The sequence below is a fragment of the Amblyomma mixtum genome, chromosome 4, assembly GCF_055824585.1.
Source record: "Amblyomma mixtum isolate Tamu chromosome 4, ASM5582458v1, whole genome shotgun sequence".
Classification (NCBI taxonomy): Eukaryota; Metazoa; Arthropoda; class Arachnida; order Ixodida; family Ixodidae; genus Amblyomma; species Amblyomma mixtum.
The window spans coordinates 116,299,598-116,325,113 of NC_143015.1; the positions used below are offsets into that span (position 1 = coordinate 116,299,598).

At 48.1% G+C, this 25,516-nt stretch overlaps 2 protein-coding genes across 2 annotated transcripts in view; both read left to right on the forward strand.

The window, feature by feature from the left end:
• Positions 1 to 25,516, forward strand: part of LOC149348016 (fatty acid synthase-like) — an 89,538-nt gene that overhangs the window by 50,109 nt on the left and 13,913 nt on the right. The window contains exons 11-13 of the mRNA XM_089541662.1: positions 377 to 580; positions 1,233 to 1,508; positions 5,718 to 5,955. Coding sequence (XP_089397788.1) covers positions 377 to 580; positions 1,233 to 1,508; positions 5,718 to 5,955 — 718 coding nt within the window. The remainder of the gene's footprint in view (positions 1 to 376; positions 581 to 1,232; positions 1,509 to 5,717; positions 5,956 to 25,516) is intronic.
• On the forward strand, positions 9,728 to 12,057 carry LOC149348017 (fatty acid synthase-like). Its single transcript, XM_089587861.1, has 3 exons — positions 9,728 to 9,976; positions 11,256 to 11,429; positions 11,878 to 12,057. Exons 1-3 carry the CDS (start codon positions 9,748 to 9,750, stop codon positions 11,901 to 11,903), a joined length of 429 nt encoding a protein of 142 aa, XP_089443987.1. The 5' UTR covers positions 9,728 to 9,747; the 3' UTR covers positions 11,904 to 12,057.

A 25,516-nucleotide genomic window follows, 5' to 3' on the forward strand; every position in this document is an offset into this window, starting at 1 on the left:
GTCGAAACAATTTTTTTTCTTTGTTTTCTGAGTTATCCTTCAGGTGCGCTACTTCATTCACTCATTTTCAAGTCGTATACGCAAGAAAGAGCGAGTTCTGCAGTCCGAACTCCAGCATGAAATCCCGAATATCTGATTTAGACCAAACTCCCGCAATCCAGCATACGAGCGAAAATTCAGAAGCGACAAGACTGGAGCTTGGGATCATTTAAACTCTGTTTCTAACGTTAGCATGAATGAATGAATGAATGAATGAATGAATGAATGAATGAATGAATGAATGAATGAATGAATGAATGAATGAATGAATGAATGAATGAATGAATCTTGTCATCAACGTAACCTGACTCCCGATATCTGCTTGGCCAACCAACAGGTAATTCCTCAGCCCAAACCCCGTAGCAACCTCTGGATCAGCTCGTCGGTACCAGAAAGCCGCTGGAACGAACCGATTGCTAAGCACTGCTCGGCCGACTACTTGCTCAACAACTTCCTCTCGCCAGTGTTGTTCCGTGAGGCCATGCGGCATGTTCCTCCAGACGCGATCATCGTTGATATAGCACCCCACTGTCTCCTCCAGGTGAGCACTAACCGTAGAAAGACAGGCCACCCGTACACTTCATTAAATGATTAGATGAACACTCCTTTCAGAAATTCGGAGCCCTTATGCTTCACGTTCGCTTAAAAATCGTCTTAACGCATTTTAGCTTAGCTTTTCTCGCAGCAATGCGAATACACCGTACTCGAGCGAAGGATAAGGTTTTAGCTTGTTTTTCAAAAAACAATGCAATGCCCAATACAGACTCAAGTCCCTGAAATTACGCCGAAGTCGCAGCACACATGGCACTGTATTTCCCATCATAAAATTTTGCCGCCATTCGAGATAAAAGTATCTATGAACAAGATGAAAGATACACCACAAGCGATGACACAGATTGTAAAGGAGTAGGTGAGGCTTAGGGGTGGGACATCTTCCGGACAAGAAGTGAATAGCTATGCGGTGTGCCCTGCAAACTTCGTCCTCCCCTTTTACCCTACTACCTATCCTTCGGCCTTGAAGCCGTGAGTGTATCGCAAACGGTCCAGTTTTCTATCTTATACGAGGACCTACTTAAATCTATCATCAATCTTCACCTTTAATTTTAACGACGTTTTGCTGGATTTGAACTCGTATAGAAATCCGGTTGGGTGTTGAAGTTTCCCCCGAAAATATTTTGCCTCGGTGCTTGCAGCCCATCATATGGCGTAACATGGGCTCCAGTTCCAGCTATGTGGGCCTCATGAAGCGCAATGCGGACAACCTCCCCTTCTTCCTTGGTTCGCTGGGAAAGCTTCACACTCTGGGTGTCCAGATGGACCTATCGCCGCTCTATCCACCGGTCACGTGGCCAGTGCCTCGTGGCACGCCCAGCATCAGCCACCTGGTCGCCTGGGACCACTCGCAACAGTGGAACGTCGTTGGGTGGAAGGAGTGTCTATCCTTGGGGCACGTTGCCACAGAAGGCTCAGTGAGTATTCTCGAAGACTCCGTGAATACAACTCTCACAGAGTTCTAGCCTGCTCCTGGCCCGGAGAAGCGACAGTAATATCACTGCCGACTTATGCAGTGTCATATACTGCAAGGCAAACTTCAGGAAATTAATAAAGATAGCTTCTAAGAGAATTTTTTTCGCGTTATCGGACGGCGCTTCACAGTTTTAACAGGTCTCAGATGTAGAAGGGGCCATCCTGCGCAATAATGTACTTTTATAGCCACTCTTGAGCTACCACGCTAACCCATATTACCACGTTGTTCTTTCTTATGAGGCCGTCTTCCTCACCAGTTCTTCATCGGATCCATCCATTACACAACCATTCGCGTTGTCCTACAAGTTGTCTATGTGTTATGTTTTACTTTTGTAGCGTGAGCTACGTTGCCCACAGTCTCGCCGTTTCGCGTGCTCTTGCACGACCGTACTGCGCATGCGCGAGGAGCAAGTGACGACACTATGCACAGCTGGCGGGCCTCGCCGCGCGCGCTCGCCTTCCTTTCCTTAAAATGGTCGGAGTGTAAAACGCTGTCAATGCCAACGCATGCAGCGAACGCCGGTCACTGTCACCACTCCACCACCTCCGTTCAGGCATTGTGTGGACGGCCGAACGCCGCCACCATTATCGTGGTGCTCCCAGTGCATTGTGCGCCAACTGCGACAGCCATGACGTCAAACCAAGCATAACAAGCTTTTTCGCTTGTATATCCAGGCTTAAGCATGCAGAGCTAAGCCACTGCCTAATTTTTTTTGGCAGTGTAACGGCCTCGCTAACCGCTGAGTGTTCAGACACCCAGTAGTTACCGAGGCCGTTACCCTGTCTGCCGCCATTCCTTTTCCTTGTGTACCTCACAAAACAACCACCACTTTTTTTACGGCGAGGATTGCGTGTAGCGCGTCAGATAGTCCGCATGCTCCTCATAACATTTGTTATGTAAGGTTAATGTCCACGGGGACAACAATGTATTTCTGAAGCAGGTCGGCTCGTGAGTTTTGTAGATTATTCACGCATTGAGAAGCTCCTAAGTATGCTGTTTCGCTCAATTGAAAATAACACAGATTAAGCGGGAGTTTCGGAATTTTAGCCCGGCTTACGCCATTTCCGTCTGGCCAGCCGCAAAGCATTTTTCTTTGAGTCGGTATATTAAAGTTTTCTTAATAATGCATAATCGACTCCCGATAATCGACTAGTGGAACCAACTAGGTAGTGCCTAGATACCAGTATCGCTTCAAATAGGTTAATGCCCAAGCAACCACAGATATCCGTCGGACGTACGAGCTAGATCCGAACGTCCTTTGCCGAGATCGAACGTCCATCGGACGTACGAAAACAATCCGATTTCGGATATCCGTATTCGTACATCCGCCGGACGTACGGACAGCGTCCACTTTTGTATATCCGCATGAGAGACGAGGTGGACGTCCGAAGGATGTAAGGTCGAGTATTTTCCCAGGCCATGAGTATGTAAGTTTTTTATTTCACAGAAAATTCGAGTCTTTCGTGTATGTATACTGTTTTATTTGCATCAGTTGGAGGGCTTGACGCGAAGACGTTTGTAAATTGGTACGATTCCACTCCTACCTGCAGTGCAAGAGCCGCCAACAAGCTAAATTTATCTAAGAGGAGAAGCAGGTGTTGCAGAATTTTGCAAGAACTCAATGACTAGTTTTATATTTATAAAACTTCTCCAAATTACACTGTTTTGCTAGCTAATCTTGCCATTGAAACCATTCGTAAGCATCAAAACTCCCGTGCATTCTGCTATCACCATCATCATAGATGTCAGTTCGCGGTCATGACCAATCCAATCCATCAGTACGGCTCCGTAACGCTGTTGTTGATATGTCGCGTAGTGTTGTCGCGCAGATCTTTATAGCTCTGTTATTATAAAATGTGGCTTTGTTCGGTCTGTGGACGAAAGTTGCATGTAACTTAAGCAATTCGAAAGATACGGGAAGCGCCTGAAGCTCTTCTGGAACAGCGGAATCCCGTACTGCGTCGACCTTGGTGTTAAGAAGGCTTAGTGCACATGTGATTGCCTACGAAGGTATGTATCCAGTACACTTCTTGGAACTTTGCTTCTAGGACAATGCAGCATGCTCATATAACATTCGTTCACAGGGCAGTGGGAGCAGTAAGCGCTAGGAGATGGCTTCCTCAAGTGTGTGCTGTTCTCACACTTTCGAGAGCCTATATCACACAGCTGCGGGAGCCCTCAACTCGCGCGACTAATTCCCACTCCTCTTCGAAGTTGCGGGACGGAGTGTTTTCGCATCTTGTTAATTTTTAAGGCATCGCTATGTTCACTGTGCCTATATAAAGAGTGACAACGCGCGAAAGGCAGACCATAGGAAGCACGTGAGGTCGCAGTGGTTCGCAACGGAAGCTTTGCGGCTTTCTGTGCACAGTCGCGTACAGTGCTGCGCAGGTTAGTGCCCTAAGGCCCATGAAAATAAAGAACAGATACATTGTCAAATATGGTGTGGAAAAGTGAGAGCTGTTATTGCCTTATATTTATTGAGGTGTTTGTTAAAGTGCATTGACTGTTATACTTGCAGCATTAAACACTTCTATTAATTGGTTCCAATGTTTTTACTTGGGCTACTGCATTGTGCCATTTGTTTCACATGACTGATGTTTGCCGCGTTCTTTTTTATTTCAGAAATCCTGTGGGTGGGAAGATTACGGATGTTATCCCAAGCTTGCCACATTTGAAGAGTCAGATTTAAGAAATTTTCCGAATGTAACCCATTGCTCTGCTGATGTATCATCAACCACAATAAAATATGCGTGCTGCATCAAATTGTTTTAGTTTTATTGCATTGCGCGGAGTGAAAAAAGCACGCATGCACCATATATGCGAATATTCGAGAAAGATCCGCCAATGGACGTACTCAACTGGACGTCCGTCGGCGGGCGAACCGTATACCTTTGGCCACCTTTCGGACGGCCGACGGACGTCTACCGGCTGTTTGCGGATGTTCAGCGGACGTACAGAACATCCGAAATAGACCTCTGTCGGCCGTCCGAAGGATATCGGTGGTTGCTTGGGTGTTTCAGCTCATGTACTTCTCCGATTGCACGAACTAGAATAAGCTATTACGATAAACAATACTGATTATTCGTCCAAACTGGTCATTGCTTAAAGCTTTGTTAGTTGCAAGTTGTGATTACAATGCGTATTGTCATTATTACAGCAGTAGACGCTTGTCTAGACTGGTTTTACATACCAGACTCCCAGCAGTGAAATAGATACACATACTGAGTCTTCGCTAGCCATCGTTAGGCCGATTATGTATATACAGGGTGTTTCAGCGAACACTTTCAAACATTTTCATAAATAGGCTTTTTGGGGAAAAAATATCGCTTTTGCGGCACAGTGTTACCAGTGTTGGCGGATACCAGAAAAGTGGTGTATTGTCTCAAGTAGTGAGCTAGTTAACTAATTGGTAATAACTAACTTTTTAACTAGTAGAATTAAGCGCCTCGTTGCAATTAGATTTGTAGCCGGTCGTTAGTAATAGCTCGTCAGTTTTTAGACTTTCGAAAACGCGGTTACCCTAGCCGCTGTGACTCCACAAAATCTGGCTGCATAGGGAAAAAATACATGGGCTTTCGAAAGCACGCAGCAAAGCAACCAATCCAGTGCACGTAACTAGTCGAGAAAGCCAAATTTTGTCAAGCCACAGTGCCAAGGGTAATCGCGTTGTCTATTTTCTAAAAGCTGATATGGCTATTACTAAACACCGGCTACAAATCTCTGATTGCACCGAGGTGCCTAAGTCGGCTAGTTAAGAAGTTAATTATTAAAAATTGGTTAACCAGCTTACTACTAAATTTCTTACCACTTAATTTTCAAAGTGAACTAAGCGTATCTTCTATTTGTGTCGTACACAAATAGTTTGTGGAGAGTCTGCAGCATCCAAGACAAAGTTCAGCATGCTAGAACAAGAAAACAAAGCTTCTCCTAATTATTTTCTTCAGTGCGAATTCTAAGCGCAGGTAAATTCGGTCTCTGTAAAACAGCTCAATGAAAGTGTTTTATGAATTTTACATCGGGTGTTTGGGGTCAATTAAGATCCAAACCAGTAGTTAGGATCGTTTGAGCAGCATACTTGGGTTCTGCCCTGTTTTAAGGGGTAATACTTCGTAAAGGGCAAATAATATGTGAGTGTCTCCATAACCAGGAGGTTCCAATGCTGGCGCAGCCTTCCAAGGAATTCATAAATATTGACCTGGGTGCTAACAAACAAGACCGATACCTGGCGGACTATCAGATTGGAGGAGAGATGCTGTTTCCTCTGGGCTTCTACCTGGTGCTGGTGTGGAAATCTCTCGCGAAACGTTGTGGCAAGCCATTCAAAAACGTTCCAGTGGTCTTTGAGAACGTCACTCTTCACCGGACAACCACCCTGCCAAAAAACGGCAAGTCCTAGAACAGGAAGATTACGCTGACTTAGAATAGTCTAATTAATTAGCAGCGGCGACTCAACAATCCCTCGTCGTATCATTCTTGTCGGGGGTGACGTTACGCAGGGCGCCAACACCAAGGGCTTATGCCCTTGGTGTTGGCGCCCATCTGGTGAGTATGTGAACGTGTCTACATTTCCATACAGTCTTCGTCTCGGAATACTAGTACTACGAATACTTCGCTCCTTTGCCACTACGGGACGCACACTTCGAGCGTGGATGACCACTTCTATTTTTAATGAAGACTTCGCCAACTCACTGATAGCACGAAATACGAGCGTCAAAACAAACTCGTTGCGGCCCAGAATACTGAGGCACTATACGTCGACTACAGTTCGGAATAAACTTCATCTATATTTAAAACTTTGAGCCACATTTACACAATTCTGTACATAGCGAATTCGCAGCTTTTTCGTCACTGTAGTGCATCTATCTTCGACGACAGTTCTTCGACGTGGAGAGAATGCCGCTGTGCGGGGCGTCCGGAACAGTGTCATTCCGGCAGATAGTTAACCGTGCAATGGTGTCCCTGGTCGCCTGGTTCATTGCGCTCTCACGGTACTTCGCCGCTGATGCAGTTCACGGCACCTATGGAAATTTCTTGTAACTGGACATGCCTAGCAAATTCGTTGTCATCAAGACAGCTCGTTTTTTAAGGCGAAAGCCTTTAATACCTCATACTGTCGTTAGCAGACGTGTCGGCAGCCGTGTCGACAGACGCGTCGGCAGAAATGTCGACAGACGCGTCGACAGAAGTGTCGACAGACGCGTCGGCAGCCGCGTCGACAGACGCGTCGGCAGGAGTGTCGACAGACGCGTCGGCAGCCGTGTCGTCAGACGCGTCGGCAGATTCGTCCGCCTTTCGGCATGACTGCTTAAAAGGCTCAAGGTTCCAGCATGAATAAAGGCGCGTCCAGTGAATGCATGGGCTTCATACACAAAATAAAAGGAGTAAAGTCAAGAAAAGCAAAATAAAATAATAATAATAAAATAAACAAAAATAAAAACAAAACAAAAATAAGATGTAAACAATAAAACTAGGAAAAGGAGAAAAATAAATAAACAACCATAAAATTAAGACAAGGAGCAAAAAATACATAAAAATAACAATATGAAAAATAAAAAAGTAAATAAAAATAAACAGTGGCCAGGAAACGCTTTCGCCTTGCAGCACTTTAGAGAGCCAAAGTGCCCCCTGAATTTTTCTTTGACTTTCAAAGATCAAAGATGGCACCTGTGTGAGAAATATGCCTCAGGCAACGAATATAGGCAATATACTATGATATAGAGAAAACTAATCCCTGAAACCAGTATCTAAGTTACACTGCGGTAGAAAGGAAGGGCATAAACTCCGGCTAAATGCGCCTGCAAGAAATGGCGGCATCTGGGTAATGCTAGCTTTATCGCCGAGACTTTCGGAGTGGGTTTACATAATGACTAAGGGAGCCTTGTTTATTGAAGCTAGGTGAACGCTCGTCTATAATAAGTGCTCCCGACATTCCTAACAACATAATTTCGGAGGACTCCCTAGGTTTAAAACTCCAAACCTAGTGCTGACGTCGTCGGCGGCTTGAACGAAAAATCCCCAGAGATGCAACCGAGGTGGGTCACCTAGATAGCCCAGCTAGGTCACGTGACCTAGTGACGTCATCCCACTTTGCTCACTGGATTATTAGCAAACAGCCCCTGTGGCAGGTGGAGAGTTAAATTAATGACTGGTCGCGAGAGGTTTCTCGGGAAAAGCAACCTGGGTCTCACAAGTCCCACCGGCGACTGTGGTTGACGTGGCACCTGCCGGCGCGGTGGCGCATCGCTCAACAGTTGCACCACTGTGTCAGAAGTGTTATGAAGATCCCCAGCAATCTATGAATTCCACATTCCACTAATTCCACTAATTCCACATATGAGGGCATTAAACCATTAAACATATATCGCGTCATACCCTCAAGGCGGAGGTGGGGTGACTCCTCCAGTTTTCTTTCTTTCTTATTGCGTAAGCAATACTGCGCCAGGTTTCGAGCTGTCGCGTAGCTCCCGGCAGTGGTCACGGTTGACCTTCAGCCGCAGCGAGGTCAAACAGATGGAGCACCGCTGCCATAGCAACCGTTTCAGCCGCTCTCCACCAGGCGGCGCTGCCGCGTGCCATGTGTCGGAATGGGGATAGAGGAAGCAGGAGGGAGACGGGGAATAAATACGCGCGTTCGCCCAGAGCAAAACAGTTGCTGCTTGCTTAGACAAGTTGCCCGGTTTAACCAGAGCTAAACCTCAGCTACCGCCGCGGTGGCTCAGCGGTTATGGTGCTCGGCTGCTGACCCGAAAGACGCGGGTTCGATCCCGGCCGCGGCGGCTAGAATTTCTTTGGAGGAGAAATTCTAGAGGCCCGTGTACTGTGCGATGTCAGTGCACGTTAAAGAACCCCAGGTGGTCGAAATTTCCGGAGCCCTCCACTACGGCGTCTCTCATAGCCTTAGTCGCTTTGGGTACGTTAAACCCCATAAACCAAACCAAACCAATTTTTGTTCCTTTCAGGCGAACTTAGCGTCCACATTATCTCAAATTGAGCGTTTTGTAGTCCACCTAGAGAATGAAGCATAATAATCCTTAAAGCAGTGAGCTTGGGAGCCCGTCCTTGGTTATTTTCAAGCTGACAGATTTCGGAGCCGATTTCAATACGGCAATTTTATTCAAAGTACTACCTTCATTTCAATCTTTAAAGATAATGAATTGATGATTCTAGGGGTGTTTGTTTAACAAATACTCGTGTTTCTATGTTAAACTATCCAATTACTGTCGAATATTGGGTGTAGTTTGGTAGGAAATCACTCTTGGAATGTATACTGTTCCAAGACTAGGGAATTACCTTGCATGAGACATTTGTAGATTACGCGGGCGGAATGCGTTTGCTTCGCATCGAACTAACGGTTATTAACTGAACTGAAACTTTTACTCTAATCGAGCCTACAGGATAATATTTCTCGGGGTTTTAGAAGCAGATCTATTCCTTTTGGACAAGCGCGTACATTTTTGAATAAAATGATTTTAGCACGAAGCGAATTACCATTAATGAGTGGCATATCAATGAAATAGAGGCCTGCTGCCTTCCAAGTTTGAATTAGTTTTGAAATATGATGTTCTGGTCGACGTTCTCATGAACCAACATTTCGAAGCGTCTAGACGAGTAAAACCGCACCGTGCAAAGCAGAACAGCTAGAGGCTCAAAATGGCCACACAACACGCAAAGCTTGTAGTCGAATAAATATACTTGTAGCAGAACATTTAAGTGGGTTTCTTGGTTCATGGTAGTGAACAAGCCAAACCAGGGAAACCTCGACACGCACACACACGCACGCACGCACGCACGCACGCACACACACACACACACACACACACACACGCACGCACGCACACACACACACGCACACACACACGCACACGCGCACACACATGTATTACCCCGCTAAAATGTTCACCTTGAGCGAATTTCTTGTAATCTCGACTTGCTCTTTATATGCGCATTTCGTTCGTCATCATACTTGTTTTCATAGTGCATCTTCACGTGTGTATAATCGTGAACCCGTCAAATTGATGTGCTTGAGTTAAGACGTCAGCGCCCGTCCCTGTCGTTTGTGCGCCTTTCTTCAATGATCGCTTTGTTAGTTCTGAAATTGTTTTTTTTTCAACACAAGAGTCACTTATTCCTAATTCCTTCGTGCCTGCCCAGGTTCTGTGCAGTTCTCGGTAAGCATCATGCACACATCGGGCCAATTCGAGGTGCTTCAAGCCAACACTGTGGTAGCGAGTGGCTGCGTCCACAATGCCGCGGAACGGGTGTCGATTGCCGACAAAGACCTCTCGAACAGTGCCGTCAAAACAATCGTCTACGAAATGGAAACCGCGGATGTCTACCGAGAGTTACGGCAGCGTGGATATGAGTATGGCCCGTCGTTCAAAGGCATCATGAAAGCTGCTATTCGGAGTGAGTTTTTTACCGCAACATTCCGCACATTTTTGCTTGTGAGCTTACATGTGCAGCCGAGAGCAAATAAAAGCGGAACTTATGCCCTACACCGGGATTGAAGCCGAAGGAATCCATGAAGAGAACTACAATTAATGTGCATTGCACGACTTGCGCTTCATTGCCAGCAGTGATTGCTAGACTGCATCAAACGCTTATCCCGGCTCGAAAGCGCACTTACAAATTTGAAAAGCGCAGAATAACGTTACGATCGCTTTAACGCACTGGAAAGACCTGCAGCTGTAACTTCAAGAACTTTTAGAAAAAGGATTACATGATACCTCAACCTTCAACACCCTGAAAGTCCGTTATAGAAGTTCTACCCGCACTGTGTTTTAAGCATGAAATGCTTTTAGCTCCCGTTGTCGCCAGTGTGGTGACGTCACGCCCAGATCGAGAGCCAACATACGGGCACTGAATTCCACTCATACGGGCACTGAAACGAGAGCATCCGGGCACCGTACGAGATTTAACGACACTCTCTAAGAGAGAGGGCCGCATAGAGCAAGAGGGTAGCTCCAGGGCAAGACGGGCTTCGGGCGGAAAAACTGTTTCCGCGCCGTCCCCAAGGATGGCGCCGCGGTCCCACACTCACGCATGTAAAAGACCGGCCGCTGGGCCTTCAGCTCATGACGTTTCCCCCTTTGGCAGGGAGATGTATACACGCTCGCGGAGTATTCGAATGCGCTGCATATACATTCTTGTCAGGAAAGCGTGTCGTCGTGTCTGCGTACGCTTCTGAATCGTCCTGCATTTCAATGCCTCCACCGTCGCAGCTGCTTAAGCCGAGCAATGGAGCCTGATGAAAGGAGAGGTAGGAAGCGTCTTGCGGAAAGCGATCGCTTTACGAGTGATACGCCACAGCAGAAGACTGCTCACCCCTGCCGACAAAGCCATGATTATGCGGCCGCTCCCGAAAGCGAGAAGGCCGCCGCGGTTCGTGGCTGCCTACCTAAGCCCGCGCTATTGCAGGCGATCGCTTCGACGCAGCAACAAGAGTGTGGTGTGGTGTGTTGAACACTAGACCCAGTTCAAGATTTTGACTAGTACCATCTACATCCAATGTGTTATATTTCAAGATTTTGACTAGTACCATCTACAACCAATGTGTTATGCCCGTAAGCATTTCGTGCTTACTGTACTCTCGGTTACGGGAGATGCAGAGATCTTTGTTTAAAGCGTACCGTGTCTACGGAAACGACATGTTCAGTCTAACCTATTGCTTTATTACTTTGCCCAGAGCCGTTTGGCAAGCTTCGATGGGAAGACAACTGGGTGACGTTCATAGAGAGCATACTCCAGTTTAGCATCCTAAGAAACCCGCTGCGGACCCTCACCATCGCTTACCAAGTGCAGTTTTGTCTCCTTGACGCTGAAGTACAAGCCCAGATTGTCGAGAAGTCTCCAGAATGCGGTAAGAACGAGAAACATTACAAGTTTCGAACTAGATTTCGTAATCGCAATAAAGCCTTCTTTAAAACGGACTTTGTATTGAAGCTCGAATTTCCGGAATACCGTCCGCTTTTCCTCTAATGAGGGGCCGGAATTCTGCTTGGGCCATTGCTGATGCAGAATGCATTTTTGTATATCCACCCTCTGCTCTGAGTAAAACGAAAGCAAGATGTCCGACAGATCACTGTACTGATCCATCACGTTTTAAAGAAACGTATAATAGACAAATGAATCAGTGGGCACATTGGCCGGTATACTTGAGAAATACTCTTACTAAGCCGGAAAATCAGCTTACCTCATTGTCAATTTACATGACTAATATAACATTCCTATTAGTAAAAGCGTACCAAACACACAATATTGGCCTCCATTTTTAATCTCTGAATCCTGCCCTGTTCTCGCCGCCACAGGTGTGGACGTCATCTACAACCACTGAACAAACACGTTCCGTGCTGGTGGAGCCTTACTACGAGGTGTCATGACAAGCATCTTCAAACGGCGCTCTGTACAGCCCGCGCAAACTTTTCAGGAGTACCGCTTTGTACCATACATGGACGACGAAGCCGCCAGGAAAGAAAGAGAAGCTGACGTCCACAAGTACATAGAAGTATGCAGCGGCGTCGCTAGGCACTTGCTCGATTCATGGTGCGCAAACAGATCGCACAAATCCGGCATCGTAAAAAAGCTCCACGAGGCACCCCAAGAAACAATCGAATCCTACCTTCAGAACCAGTCGGAACACCACGGCCTTCTTCGCACTCTTGCGGCCATTGCACGAGAGAAAACAGGCACGGATTCTTCACTTTACGTTTCCATCAAATCGGCACTGACGGTCTATGAGAAAAATATTGAAAATGACCTTGTGAACACCGCCCTTTTCGGGGAAGATGCCTTGGGACACCTCCTTGACGTTGCAGTTGAGAATACAAGCGTCGAGAAGATCCGAGTTCTTGAACTCGCTTCTCAAGCCACACTCTTCGCTCCATGGATTATGCCCCTTCTCACAAGGTCCAACAGCCAATTGAAGGTAGAGTACACTGTCGCCCTTGTATCGCTGGGAAGGATAGGGTCCGAACAGGTTCCAGAAGGTGTTAAGGCTGTCACCTGGGGCCCATCCTTCACCTCCAGCGGGAAATTGACTGAAGCAGACATCATTGCCTTGCGTGGTAACACATTGACCTCTAAAAGTCTAGAGGCACTGGCTGAAGAACTGCACACGGTGTGCAGAGTGAACGCCTTCGTTCTCGTAGCCCAGCGCATTGCCCTCACACCAGCTGAGATGGTCCTCTCTGCACAGGGAAAAGCTGAGTTTCAAGCTCACTCTATCAGCGAAATGGAGACACCTTTCTCCGCAAATGGTTTTCGCCTAGTCGGACTAAAGTCCAACAATACGTCCGCGCTGCTACTGTTCAGGAAGTTTCCTGTGCAAGCCGCAAAGGTGGAAGTGATGAGAATCAATAACCTCACAAGTGACACGGTCGAAGCTTTGCAGAACAAGGTGCACGAGTATCGGAGCAAGCCGGCCGGAGAAAACCTGTGGCTGTTTGCAACAGGGAGCGCGACTGGAGTCGTTTCTTTAACCAAACGCCTCCAGCATGACCGTGCTGGAGGACGCATCAGGTATGTATGCGGCGGCTTTGTCATGCCTGTAGCGATGCAACTATTTGCGCCATTAAATTAGTCCAGAAGCGGTGCAATAAGGAAATAACTAAGCCACGTTGCTGAATAACCTACCGACTTTACAGAGTAACTATGATTGCAGCTGCAGAGTAACTACGAAGCGATCATCTAAGATGTCCCGAATTTCAATGCCAGCTGGGCTCCTAACAACGCTACCATTCGACGTCACAAAATACTGAGCTGCGTATTCTTGGAGCTACCACTAAAACTAGCCACTTTTTAAGTCTCACAGAATGAACACGCAAAGACGGCCGACTTGACGTAGAATTATCAAACTCGGTAGTGCATTAGCTGAAGTTCCCCAATATCCTTGGCATCGAGGTTCGCGTAGAGGTAACATTCTAATAATTAATCAACAACACCTCACCATATTCAACTGCCGCAGTCCCCCGTCTCTTCCTTCTGGCTTCTCTGCGGGAGTTTTCTTGCTCATACAGCGAGACGAAATCCTAGTAACGCGAATATCATACCAACAAACACTGGAAATGGCATTGGGGTCTTCCCGTCTTTGACGCATGCGCTCACCGACACGTTCAAGGGACTCCAAGGAAACGATCAGGCCGCCCGCGCACTCTCTCTCCGCGCTATCTTCCTGTTCTTGGAAGCCTACTCCCAATCAGACAATCTGGCCCTGACATTCAAACACATCACCGATTACTACAAGGAGGAGCACCGGCGCTACCCGGCCCCTTGTAAGGGACTGGATCGCGCTGACGAGCGCCTCCTCATCAAAATTTTCACTAACACTGTACTGTGCCCGGCGGTACTTAAACGTTTCAACACATCCTTTGATGGCACGTGCCAGTTCTGTGGGGAGGTGGCTGACACCTTCCACATGGTCTGGGCGTGTCAATCAAACCCATCTATCCCCCCAACCCCAAAACCACCAGAGAGGACTGGGAGGCGGCCCTGCTCGGCTCTCAGGACCTAAAGACCCAAAAGGCCTTGGTTCACCGGACGCGGGCGGCGTTGCTTGCCAATGGGGCCCCTGAATAGGGGCTCCACCTAGTACTGTTAGGGGAAAGGGCCAATAGGGCCTACCCCAATCACCTCTCTGTAAATATTTATTGCATTATAAATGTTTTTCACCACCACCACCACCACCAAGCCGAGGATGTCAAATGGGCCTATATGTGGTCCGAGACCTGCATACTATCGCTTCTTCAGCGGTTCCTATAGGGTTCGCTGCTAACCTGCTTTTGCCTGCGTCGTGTCATTCCCAGTTAGAGGGTCCGCGCGCTTTAAGGAGCGGAATGCGATATGTCAATGCACTATTAAGCCAGAAAAATTCCGCTGATTTATATGTACAGAAATTGCAATCTAGCCAGCAATTCTGCCTGTTTTCTAACATGACCTCTAGGCGCCGGTATTTTCTTTAAGCAGCTGTAATGCAGCCGTCCAAAACTGTCCATGAACCTGTTGGCCGCGGCGTCTTTGGAGGAGGTTTGCTCTCCCCTTTTTTGTTTGTCTTAGCATTACTGCCTTTCCTCTTGGCTGTGAGTCGCCACTCCATTATTAGAGGCCTGGCTTTGCCAGGCAGCGAAACAGTACGAGTCACTGATTATGCAGACGACATCACCCTGCACTTAGCTGATGAACGCAGCCTGCTTGAAACAAATGTTTTTCGTGAGTACGCCTCCTGCCTGGAGCTGCTATTCATTACTCGAAGAGCCGTTACTTTTATTGCGGAAGCAATACTGCTAGCACTTTTCTGCCGTCGGTGGAGGTCGTTCCTTCGCTCCGGCGCAGCTGCGGCGCACGTCACGACCAGCGTGAGCAGCGTGACGTCACGACCAGAGGAGAGCAGGGGTCCCAACTCGTCTCTTCAGGCGTAGTCGTTCCTTCGCTCGGCGCGAGTTGTACAAGGCGTCGCTGGAGCGACGCGCTGCGCGCAAACGCCGGTGCCGTGCCGAGGAGACAGATGAAGAAAGGCAAGAGCGGTTGGCGGTTGGTATTGTTAGGGGAAAGGGCCAATAGGGCCTACTGCAATCACCTCTCTGTAAACATTTATTGCACGATAAATGTTTTTCACCACCACCACCACCTTCTCGAAGTTCGTCATACCAGTAGAGTTTAGGGTGGGCCATCAAAGGTCAGTGTACTCTACGGTACGGCTTATATAGGGAAGTTCAAAGGGCGACTTATCTTCTTTTTTTAGAGCGCAGCTCTTTGGCGCCCGTTTCTGCGTTTCGCGGCGCGCCGTCGCCGTTGTCCGTTGTAACCAGCAGTGGACACTTTAGTCGGGCTTTAAGCTGCAAGACCAATGGAGCGGGAGCTTGGAAAGCAAAGTAAAGGCACATAACTGCCCTCTTTGAACAGCAGACACCTCAATCGTGCTTTAAGCTACGGGGTGGTAGTGAAAGATGTGCGCTGCACGCGTTGGCACTGACAAAGTTGTGCCATTTTAAGGAAAGGAAGTGCGCATAACACACTCCTTGGGCGATGGTGATTTTGGATTGGATTGGAACACATTTATTCACTGGAGAAAGTGCTTTAAGGTGAGTTCTTGGTCTCTTTAGATGGCTGTCAGCCCGTGGCTTACGGCGACCCCGTTGGCTCGATCCGCTGCCCGGAGTTGGATCTCCGGGTCGGAGCTGAGGAGCACGGCCTCCCACTGCTCGGAAGTTAGGAGCTGAATTAGGTCCGGGGCAGGTGAATCCTCCGGACAGTTCTACAGGATGTGGTCTAGTGTGGCTCTGTCGCCGCACTTGTTACATTGGGGGGAGTATTGCCCGGGGTACATGAGCGAAAGTACCGCCGGGTTGGGGTGGGAATGGCTTTGCAAGCGACGCCAGGGGGTGTCCCGGGTCTTTGTGAGCGATTTATGCGGTAGAGGGAAAATACGTCTTTCGAGTCGAAAATGGTGTGTTATGTCATGAAACGAGTTGAGGCCATCCCTTGAGAAACTCGGGTCAGAGGAGCCCACTGCCCGGCCGACGAAACCTCGGGCGTAATCGTGGGCTGCCTCGTTCCCCGGGTTGCCCGAGTGGGCGGGAACCCATAATAACTCGATCTCTCTTGCGGGGGTGTGGTGCGTGCTGCTGAGGATTTGGAGGCAGATGGGGGAGACCCGGCCCCTCGCAAAGTTGCGTATGGCTGCTTTGGAATCCCTGAAAATAATGTAAGTTAAGGTGTTAGCTATGGTTATTTCAATTGCCGCTTCCTCCGCCGCCTCGGAGGAGGTGGTGAATATTGTGGCGGCTGTTAGGGGCGAATCAGTCCCGGTCACTGCACCTATCGCGTACGCTTTGTGCGTTGTTAGATATTGCGCCGCGTCCACGTAAGCGGCCGCGGGGTAGTCCTTGTATTTGGCGTGCAAGACGCGGGCTCTCGCCTTGCGCCTTCCATCGTGGTGCGTAGGATGCATGGCCTTAGATAGGCGTTTGACAGCGAGCATTCTGTGTACTTCGGGGAAGAGTTGTTTCGAGTCCTCGGTTAGGGGTTTGGCGTTTATCTTTGTACGGTGCAGGATGGCCGTACCTGCCTTGGATCACGTGAGACGTGCGTATTGGGCAGTGAGCCGGGCTTCGCACAGTTCGGGTAATGTGTTGTGTATGCCAAGGGATAGCAATCTGCCGGTAGGCGTGTTGTGTGGAAGACTGAGCGCTGTCTTGTAAACTTGACGGATGAGACACTCTATCTTGATCTTTTCCGCTTGATAGAGGTGCAGGTACGGTAGAGTGTACACGAACCTACTGAGGACGAATGCCTGGATCAGTCGTCAGAGGTCGTTCTCCATCATGGCGCGTCTCTTGTTGGCTATTCGTCGTATGAGCCGGGTGATTTGATTGACCGTGGCGGTCAGTGTGCCTATCGTTTTGTTATTCCTGCGGTTGCTCTGAATGAGCATCCCGAGAATTCTAATGGTAGATACTTCCGTGATAGGGTGTCCTCCTACATTTATGTGTAATGGAGAGGGGAGGAGGGTGCCCGGCTTTGAGGCTGCCTCTCGGTCTGTCTCTGAGAACAAGCGATTCTGATTTGGGATGCGAGCATTCGAGTCCCGCACCAAAGGCATGGGACGATTACGTTGACGGCCTCCTGCAACGTCTCCTCTATTTGGCCGTCACTGCCCGTGGACATCCACAGGGCGATGTCGTCCGCGTATAAGCTGTGTTGTAGACCCTCGATTTCGGACAGTTTCGGGGATAGCGTGATTAGGGAGGGGTTGAATAGGAAGGGCGAGAGAACCGAGCCTTGCGGCATGCCTCTGCTTCCTAGGTCGATGGGATCGGACGTGAGTTGTCCGAGCGATAGCTCAGCCGTTCTCTCCGAGAGGAAAGAGCGAAAGTAATTGAACCTTCTCTCCCCTGGATCTATGCGCGAAAGGTTTCTTGAGAATGGCGTCGTGTGAAACGTTGTCGAAGGCCTTTTTTAGGTCTAAACCTAAGATGGACTTCGTGCCTTTCCTGTATGTAGGGTCTATGACGTCTTTCAAGAGTTGGAGCATGACGTCTTGCGTGGATAGGTTCGCTCTGAATCCTACCATCGCGTGTGGAATGAGGTCGCGGTCCTCCGCGTAGCTTTGTAGCCTTTTGAGGATAACGTGTTCCATGAGGTTTCCCACGCACGACGTTAAGGATATGGGGCGGAGGTTTTCTATACAGAGTTTTTTGCCTGGTTTCGGGATGAATATGACCCTGGCGTGTTTCCATACCTTCGGGATCTCGCCTTCCCTCCAATACGAGTTCAAGTCTGCCAGTGCCGTCACCGAGGCCGGGTCTAAGTTTCTGAGTGTCTTATTGGTTACTCCACCCGGTCCCGCCGTTGAGATGGTGCGGAGTTTGCCGTGTGCGAACCACACTTCTGCGTCCGTGATGTCCGCGTCTAGAGTCTCGTTGCGGAGCCCTCGTACGCGGGAAGCGGGTCTGTGTGTGACATGTTAAGGTAACGGTTGCGCAGGTCTGAAAGCAGCTCTGCGTCCGTGCCCTGGTGCTGGTGCATAAGCTGTGCAAGTTGATCACGTTGTGTGGACTTTGCGTGGGATCTAGCTGGTGTCGGAAGAGAAGCCATGTTTTCTTGCTTCCCAGTTGTCCGGTTAGACTGTCGCAAATGTGTTCCCTATTTTTTCTCCAGTTCTAGCATGTACGCTTTGATCTCTCTTTCTAGCTGCAGCGCAGCTAGAAAGACAGAGACAGACTTTTCTTAAAATCATCGGATTCTAAAACGTTGTCAAAGCCAATGCCAATGAACACAATGAACGCCGGCGGCCTATGGCTTCTGCGCCGCGTTTCTGGCACAACGTTGTCAATGCCAACACATGCAGCGCACATCTGTTACTACCGCCACGTAGCTTGAAGCGCGAGTGCGGTGTCCCCTGTTCCGAGAGGGCAGTTATGCGCCTTTCGTTTGCTTTCCAAGCTCCCGCTCTATTGGTTCCATAGCTTAAAGCGCGACAAAGGTGTCCACTGTCCCAGGTGGCCAGTTATGCACCTGTCCTTTGTTTTCAAAGCTCAAGGTCATCTGAAGGTGAAAACTAGGCACAAGGCAATCGAAGCACGAGGTCCCGTAGTGAAGCTTACGCTTCAAAAAAAAAAAAAACACGGCTTCCCTTCCCTTACGGCGCGGTTCAGGTGTCCGCCGAGATATGTGGGACAGATACTGCGCCATTTACTTTCCTCAAAAACCAAAAAACCAAAAATGCTTCCCAAGCAGACCAGCTAATCAGCCCAGTATTCGAAACGTATTGGCAAAATCCAGTCCTACAAAGGACCATTGTGAAACCATCCATTCACAATCTTGGGCCGATTTCCTGTGCTGATGGGCTGTTCCTCCAGGCGGACAATACTCGCCGAGTGCAGGATGATATTTCCGATACATCCCATCTTGATCCGCTTCATAAAATGTCGAAATATTGGGAAACAGTTAGAAACTTCCTATTTTATTATGATTTATCCATCCCGTAGCGTAGTAATATCAATATAGCGCTTTTTTCCAGCTTCACGATTTATGCTTACGCAAAAGGCATTGGTGCCCGCGTATCTTTGCCTTTTCTTTGATGTGCAACCCCTATTTTTTTTTCGACTGATTACATTTCTTACTTCTTCCTTAGAAGTCGTACCTTGTCATATGTCAACATGAACTTTTGTTATTATTATGCTTGTATTGCAGCCGTCAGAGCTGATGCTGTAAATGAGGTGCCTGGGTCATCTCAGATATGTGTCCAGGTTGTTATTAAACAGTTCCGCATAAATCTCGAAAAAGTAAACTGAAGTGAATCGACATAAATTTCAACCGGCCATTTATATACTCTCTGTTTTGAAAAGTGTTACTGGTTATTAAAACACGTGTTTATATGCTGCCTCGCGTCATCTGCTATTGTGTATATCGGCCACAGGTCCGCGCAAAGGCTACAATTGCGAGTGTATCCAGATTTAAGCCGCTAATAGAAAGTTTTTGTAGTATACTAAACGGCTAAAATGCGTCATAATATTTTCCTTGCTCTTTTTTGACGCTGCGACATCTCGAAGTCGTGTCTGCGATTCAAAAACGTCTCCATTCCCTCACATTTGAAAAGGGGCCTGCAGCCTTTCTGACAGACATATCCTTGTGCTGCATAGAGTTTCTTACTATTACCTAGAGGGAAAGCTCGCAGCCCGTCTATGGGAGTTTGCATGGCGACCCCTCGAGACCACTTCAGCCACCATGGGCGCTCAAAGCATCATGGGGCGGTGAGCTACTTGTTGCGGAACTGCAACTTTTGGCCAAAAAATAATACAAAAATAAACCTGTTTGATAACTACAAACGTCCTAACATTCAATATATTGTCTAATGATTGCAACAAACGAGCAGAAAAGCATTTAAGTGCAAGGTTTGCCCAAAATAAGAGACGACTCGCTCTCCTATTGGCCAAGTAGTGAACACTATAAAAACTAATATTTCATAATTAACAGGCGAACTTTTAAAAGTAAATATGTTTTCAAAAAAGATGTTGTTGCCTAAATACTCTAAGAGGTTTCTTAATGGCATTTCGGAAAAGTGAAACCTTTTATTGGCGTCGTGTGTCGTCGCGTTTCTACTACTATGGGTTTTGCCCACTGCGTTCCCGGCGAAAGTCGTCTGCGCACACACGAACAGCGTTTTCGGAATGAAACGTCTTAGTAGTGCCACTCCATGTTCCCAAAAAATTACGACTGTGCCGCAACAAGTAGCTCACCGTCCCATGATGCTTTGGGCGTCCATGGTGGCTGAAGTGCAGCGCCGCCAGCTTTCCCTCTAGGTAATAGTAAGAAACTCTATGTTGTGCTGCCTCCATAGGTGCATACTCGACGCTTCTATTGACAAGCCGAACAAGATGACCGATTTCAGCCTCAGCAATTCAGCTTACAAGGACGTGGTGGAGAGAGACCTTGTCACTAACATCTTCCGGGATGGACAATGGGGATCCTACAGGCATGTCGCCGCCAAGTCAGGTGAGTTCCTTCTTGTACAGACTCCCACCTAGCCACAATAGTTGGTAAACATCTATTAAAACAGTCAAGGAGCCGAAGGCCCAGATTTAGGGGTCGGCCAAGACTCCTTGGAATCTGGCAGCCTCTAGAGCGAGACCGATGAGCGCTCGTTGGTCGGCTAGGGCAGAGCTGCGTAGACGAGCCTCCCAGGTATGTTGTGTGGGTGTTGGCATGTGTTGTCGTGGACAAGTCCAGACCATATGAAGTAGGTCTGCTGGGATATTGCAGTGTTTACACATAGGCATATACCATTCAGGAAATATATTATGGAATCTTTTGGGATTGGGGAAAGTGTCCGTCTGGAGTTGGCGACGGTCTCTGTCTTTGTAAGTTCTTGGTGCGGACCTGGATAGAGTTGGCGAGTAAGACGATAAAGCTGGAGCACGTCGTGTGAGGTGATTATCGTGTCCTTCCTGACCAAGGCGGGCATGTTGGGGGCGGGATGATAAGCTGCTCGTAAAGTGAGCCCTCGAGCTAGCTCGTGTGCTCCCTTATTACCCTTCAGACCCATGTGGGCTGGAGCCCATATCAGGAGGGTCAGGTGTTTAGGAGGATTTCATATGAGTACGCGAAACGCTTCGACTGAAATACGGCCATGAGTAAAATTAAGACTGGCGCGCTGTGAGTCACTTATGACTACTTTAGCTTCGAGTTCGGGTGCATACGTTGGTGCAGAAGCTTGAGTCTTAATGAGGGAACGGTGTTAGATGGAGGTTAGGCAGAAAAACCGCAAGCAACAGTGCAGCATATTGTAATGCTGCATGCCTCAATATGCACACTAGCGGAAATGGGGATCGTAAGGGTCATAGAAAGTCAAACAGCAAGAAACTAGCAATCGGACCCTACTGATGTGCAAAAATCGACTCTTGGCTAGGTCGCGCCTGCCCGTTCGGTATGGACCTTCCTTAGGCACGCACCTTCAAAGGTGCTGTTGCCTTTGTTATTTCACTTTCTCAATGATTCGCCTAAGGCACTCAGTGAAAGGAACGGTGAATTTAACCAGCTTATTTTTTTGCTACGCACATTACATAGCACATAGCGGATTGCAAAGAGTAAGCTGTCGGGCTAGTTGATGCATTATCTGAAGAAGTTAGCGCAAAAAATAGACAAGGGACACAAAGAAAGGACACATCAGACATTCACGAGCGCTGGTTGTGCCGGCGGGGGCTGCAACAAGAAGCATGGGAACGCCTATGTTAAATGTGCCACAGGTGGGTTTTACCGCCTCTCCCGTTCTTGTGGGGCTTCATACGTTGGCCAAACTGGCCGCTGCATTAATGACCGGCAACGGCCATGCTATTACCGTAGAAAATAAGGACACAAATGCGAACCTCGTGCGGCACCTTGCTACTTGTGACAGCACGTGTAGGGCAAGATGTGAGAGGGCCACGCTTCTTGGCAAGAGCGGGAATAATAAGGCTAGGCTCCTTCTAGAGGCTTATTATATCAAAAAGTTGTCTGAGCGTTGTGTGAGGGATACATCTGTTCACGTGTATTCCGCTGAATGTGCCTTTTTAGTCTCGTTTTTTTTTAGCAACTTGTTGCTAGACTGTGCCTTTTCTGCCCTCTCTACGCGCATGCTCGCCGTTTTTTATTTTATACGCCTTGTACGACCGCATGAATGAACAGTTGGTAGTAAGCGCTCGTGAATGTGTTATGTGTCCTTTCTTTTTGTCCCTTGTCCGTTTTTTGCGCTGACTTCTTCAGATAGAATGCATTACTTAAGGCTGTCCAAACCATGAACACTATTCGAAACGAAAAGTTGAAGCCTACCGCTAGTAACTGACAGCACAGCATATAGGTGCCGGTAGGATCTGCTAACCTCAGCAATCCGGCCGCAAGGTATAGACCTTATGCAAAATTGCTGCCATCTATCGGAGAAAAGAAGAACCAGCAGAAATCCGCCATGTTGGAGGATGACTGAAGCTCGTTCCGCCTCTGCTCTCTGGATTTAGGCGTGCCCTGCGTTAGCTTCCTTGCTGCTGTGCTGGCTCGAAATTCTTATTTCCTGTCACTTGAGCCTGTAAACATGACTGAATGGTCGGTCGACCTGTTTCTGCTGCCCAAGTTTCCAAGCGACTTCGCAGACACTTACTACGCGTCCAAAAACACTTTCCGAACGCCACCGGGTACGGAGATACAAGTTTTTCACGGAGTCCTACGTCAGTTTGCCGACGCTGAACACCAAGAAATGTACGAAGCAAGTGTAATTTTCGTTTACGGCTAAAAATGTGCGCATTTCAGTCTAGTTTGAGTCAGTTTTTATTTGGTTGGATACTTTTTGCGAACGGGCATGCCGCTTGAATTGCTGATGTTGTAGTACCGTTTCCTGTGTGTTGCGTCGACACCGAAAGCGAACGATAGTAAACTTCAAGCTCATGTTGGCAGTGTCGAAAAAAGTGGCCTGTCAACATGCGACGCTTTTCATTTTCCTTGAAAAGTTCATACAGCATTTGTTTGTTTGCCCTAGTGCTTTAGCGCCCAGAGCCCCTAGTTTGCCCTAGTGCCCTAGACAGAGAAAGAAAACACTTTATTATTATTACCGGGCACATAGACCCCTAGGTCCTCGCACGACCCCACTACACAACTGTTTACCATTCTTGGACTATCGCCGTTGCAGCAGTGTCTGTGGCTTTACCACGACGGGCAAGCAGTTGTGCACTGAGATTTTTGGAGGATTCTACACGCGTTATGCATTCCCGCTACTAGTTGGAACTATGGTACCGCTTGAGCGGCTTCTCTTACGGTCGTTTCTTTTTTTTTACACAACGCACGGTTTCGGGGAAACCGGTCGATTAAGTGAAATCGCTACATGCAATGATGCAATCAAGCCGTCGCTCCACAAAATAGGCACCTTTCCCTGGATCTAACAGAAACGATTGACTGACTAGCAGTGCACAAACGTTTCGTGCCACGGGCACTTGACCCTTGCTGTTTCCGTCGAAACAAATATTCGCACTAAAAACTAACGAGTGTAACCGCTGCGGCGGATAACGCTAGGAGCGATGGTTCTGACAAAGCGCGACCCGTACCACTGAACAGCTGATCACGATTACTCTCTTGTGAGGCCGATAATCGCAGCACTTCACGGGCAATCTCAGGAGAAAAACTACTTTTGTGTGATATTTTCTTCGCGCCTACAAAGCTTATTTCTAATTTCATTTGCTACATGGCGATAACGAAATGCGTTTCGCGACGTCTCGACATGTAGCGTCGGTACTGCAACATTTGTATCGCCGATGTCGGGGATCGCAGTCCAAAAATAGAAATGCGCTCAAATCAAGCGCTCTTGCCTTTTTTGCCTGGGCGTCTTTGTGACCCTTCTGCATACAGCAAGACACTAAGCAATATGTGGGCATACTGAGGACGGTTAAACTCGAGCGCGCGCGACGAGTGTGTACCAGTACGTGCTGTGAATCCGGCGGCTATCCTCCAACATGGCGGATCGCGCGCGGCGACCGCTAGATGGCAGTGCATTTCGCATAAGGTCTATAGCTCTGATTTCTTTCAGCGCTTTACAACTTGCAGGTACTAAGAGCCTGGCAGTTACTGATGGCTTGTTTTCTGTATTCGCACGTCAACTACAGGTGACGCTCCAAAATGCAACACGGAGTTCGCCGTGCTTGCCGTGCGTACTTACGGCGACCTGGACAGCCTGCACTGGCTTGAATCGCCACTGGGCTACTCGCTAACTCATAGCAATGGAGCTGGTGCTGACCGTATTCTTTGCAACGTTTACTACGCTGCAGTGAACCATCGCGATGTCCTATTCGCCACTGAACAGCCATTCTTGCCCGGTGAGCATTATCGGCTGTCAGCTTTACTTGTATTTTCGAAAGCACGTCCTTCGTTGTGAATATTTTTATTGCGAAAGCAATACTACTTGCACTTTCCAGGGTGACCACCATCGTGCCGCGGCGGTGACCACCATTGACCTTCATTTGACCTTGATTGCATTAGTTGGATTAGATTGGATTACATTAGATTGGATTGGATTGGATTTGATTTGATTGGATTAGATTAGATTAGATTACAGCAGATTACATTAGATTGGATTCGATTGCATTGGATTGGATTGGATAAGAGTGGATTGGATTGGATAAGAGTGGATTGGATTGGAGTAGATTGGATTGGATTGGACTGGATTGTATAACCGATGCATCACCACAAATCTAACCACAAGCACCACCACCAGCTACACTACCAGCTGTACCATGGCGTAGGTACGGATATTGCTTTCGCAATTACCGGGCCAAGCTAAGTCACAGCGAATTTTAATATCCTCTATGTGCGCGTTAAAGCTCGACCCCGCAAGATAAATGAGCACGGAGTTACCTCTCGATTTGCAGGTTGCGCGGTGAACGCCGACTATGCCCTCGGCCAGGAGTTCTCTGGACGGGATACCAAAGGACGCCGAGTCATGGGGGTGGTGCCGAGCCACGCAATAGCAACTGTGGTGGATGGAGATCCTATCTTGCTATGGGAAGTTCCTGAATCCTGGACTCTACTGGAGGCGTCAACTGTTCCATTGGCGTACTCAGCAGCGTACTACGGGCTCCTAGTCAGGGGCAACATGCGACAGGGAGACGCAGTGCTCGTTCATTGTGGAAGTGGTTGCGTGGGACAGGCAGCCATCTCAATTGCTCTATCCATGGGGTGCACAGTCTTTACAAGTGTCGGTAAGAGTGGCATGCGCCCACGGAGCTAGGCTGTTTATGTCCTGTTTCTTCATTTCACTTTCGGGCACCTTCATTTGCCCTCCACTACGGCGTCCCTCATAGCCTGAGCCACTTTGGGACGTTAAACACCATAAACCAAACCAAACCAAAAAGTTCTATTTAAAATAACATGGAATAAAAGTAACGTTCAACAGCACTAAATAAAACTAGCCTATCAACTCGTTTTATTGCAGTAACC

What these genes read in the sequence shown, in the direction of transcription:
- LOC149348017 (XM_089587861.1), top strand. Translation starts at nt 9,748, where the DNA reads ATGCACACATCGGGCCAATTCGAGGTGCTTCAAGCCAACACTGTGGTA. An exon ending in CATGAAAGCTGCTATTCGGA is followed by an intron (nt 9,977 to 11,255) that starts GTGAGTTTTTTA and finishes TACTTTGCCCAG; the next exon opens with AGCCGTTTGGCAAGCTTCGA. An exon ending in CGAGAAGTCTCCAGAATGCG is followed by an intron (nt 11,430 to 11,877) that starts GTAAGAACGAGA and finishes TCGCCGCCACAG; the next exon opens with GTGTGGACGTCATCTACAAC.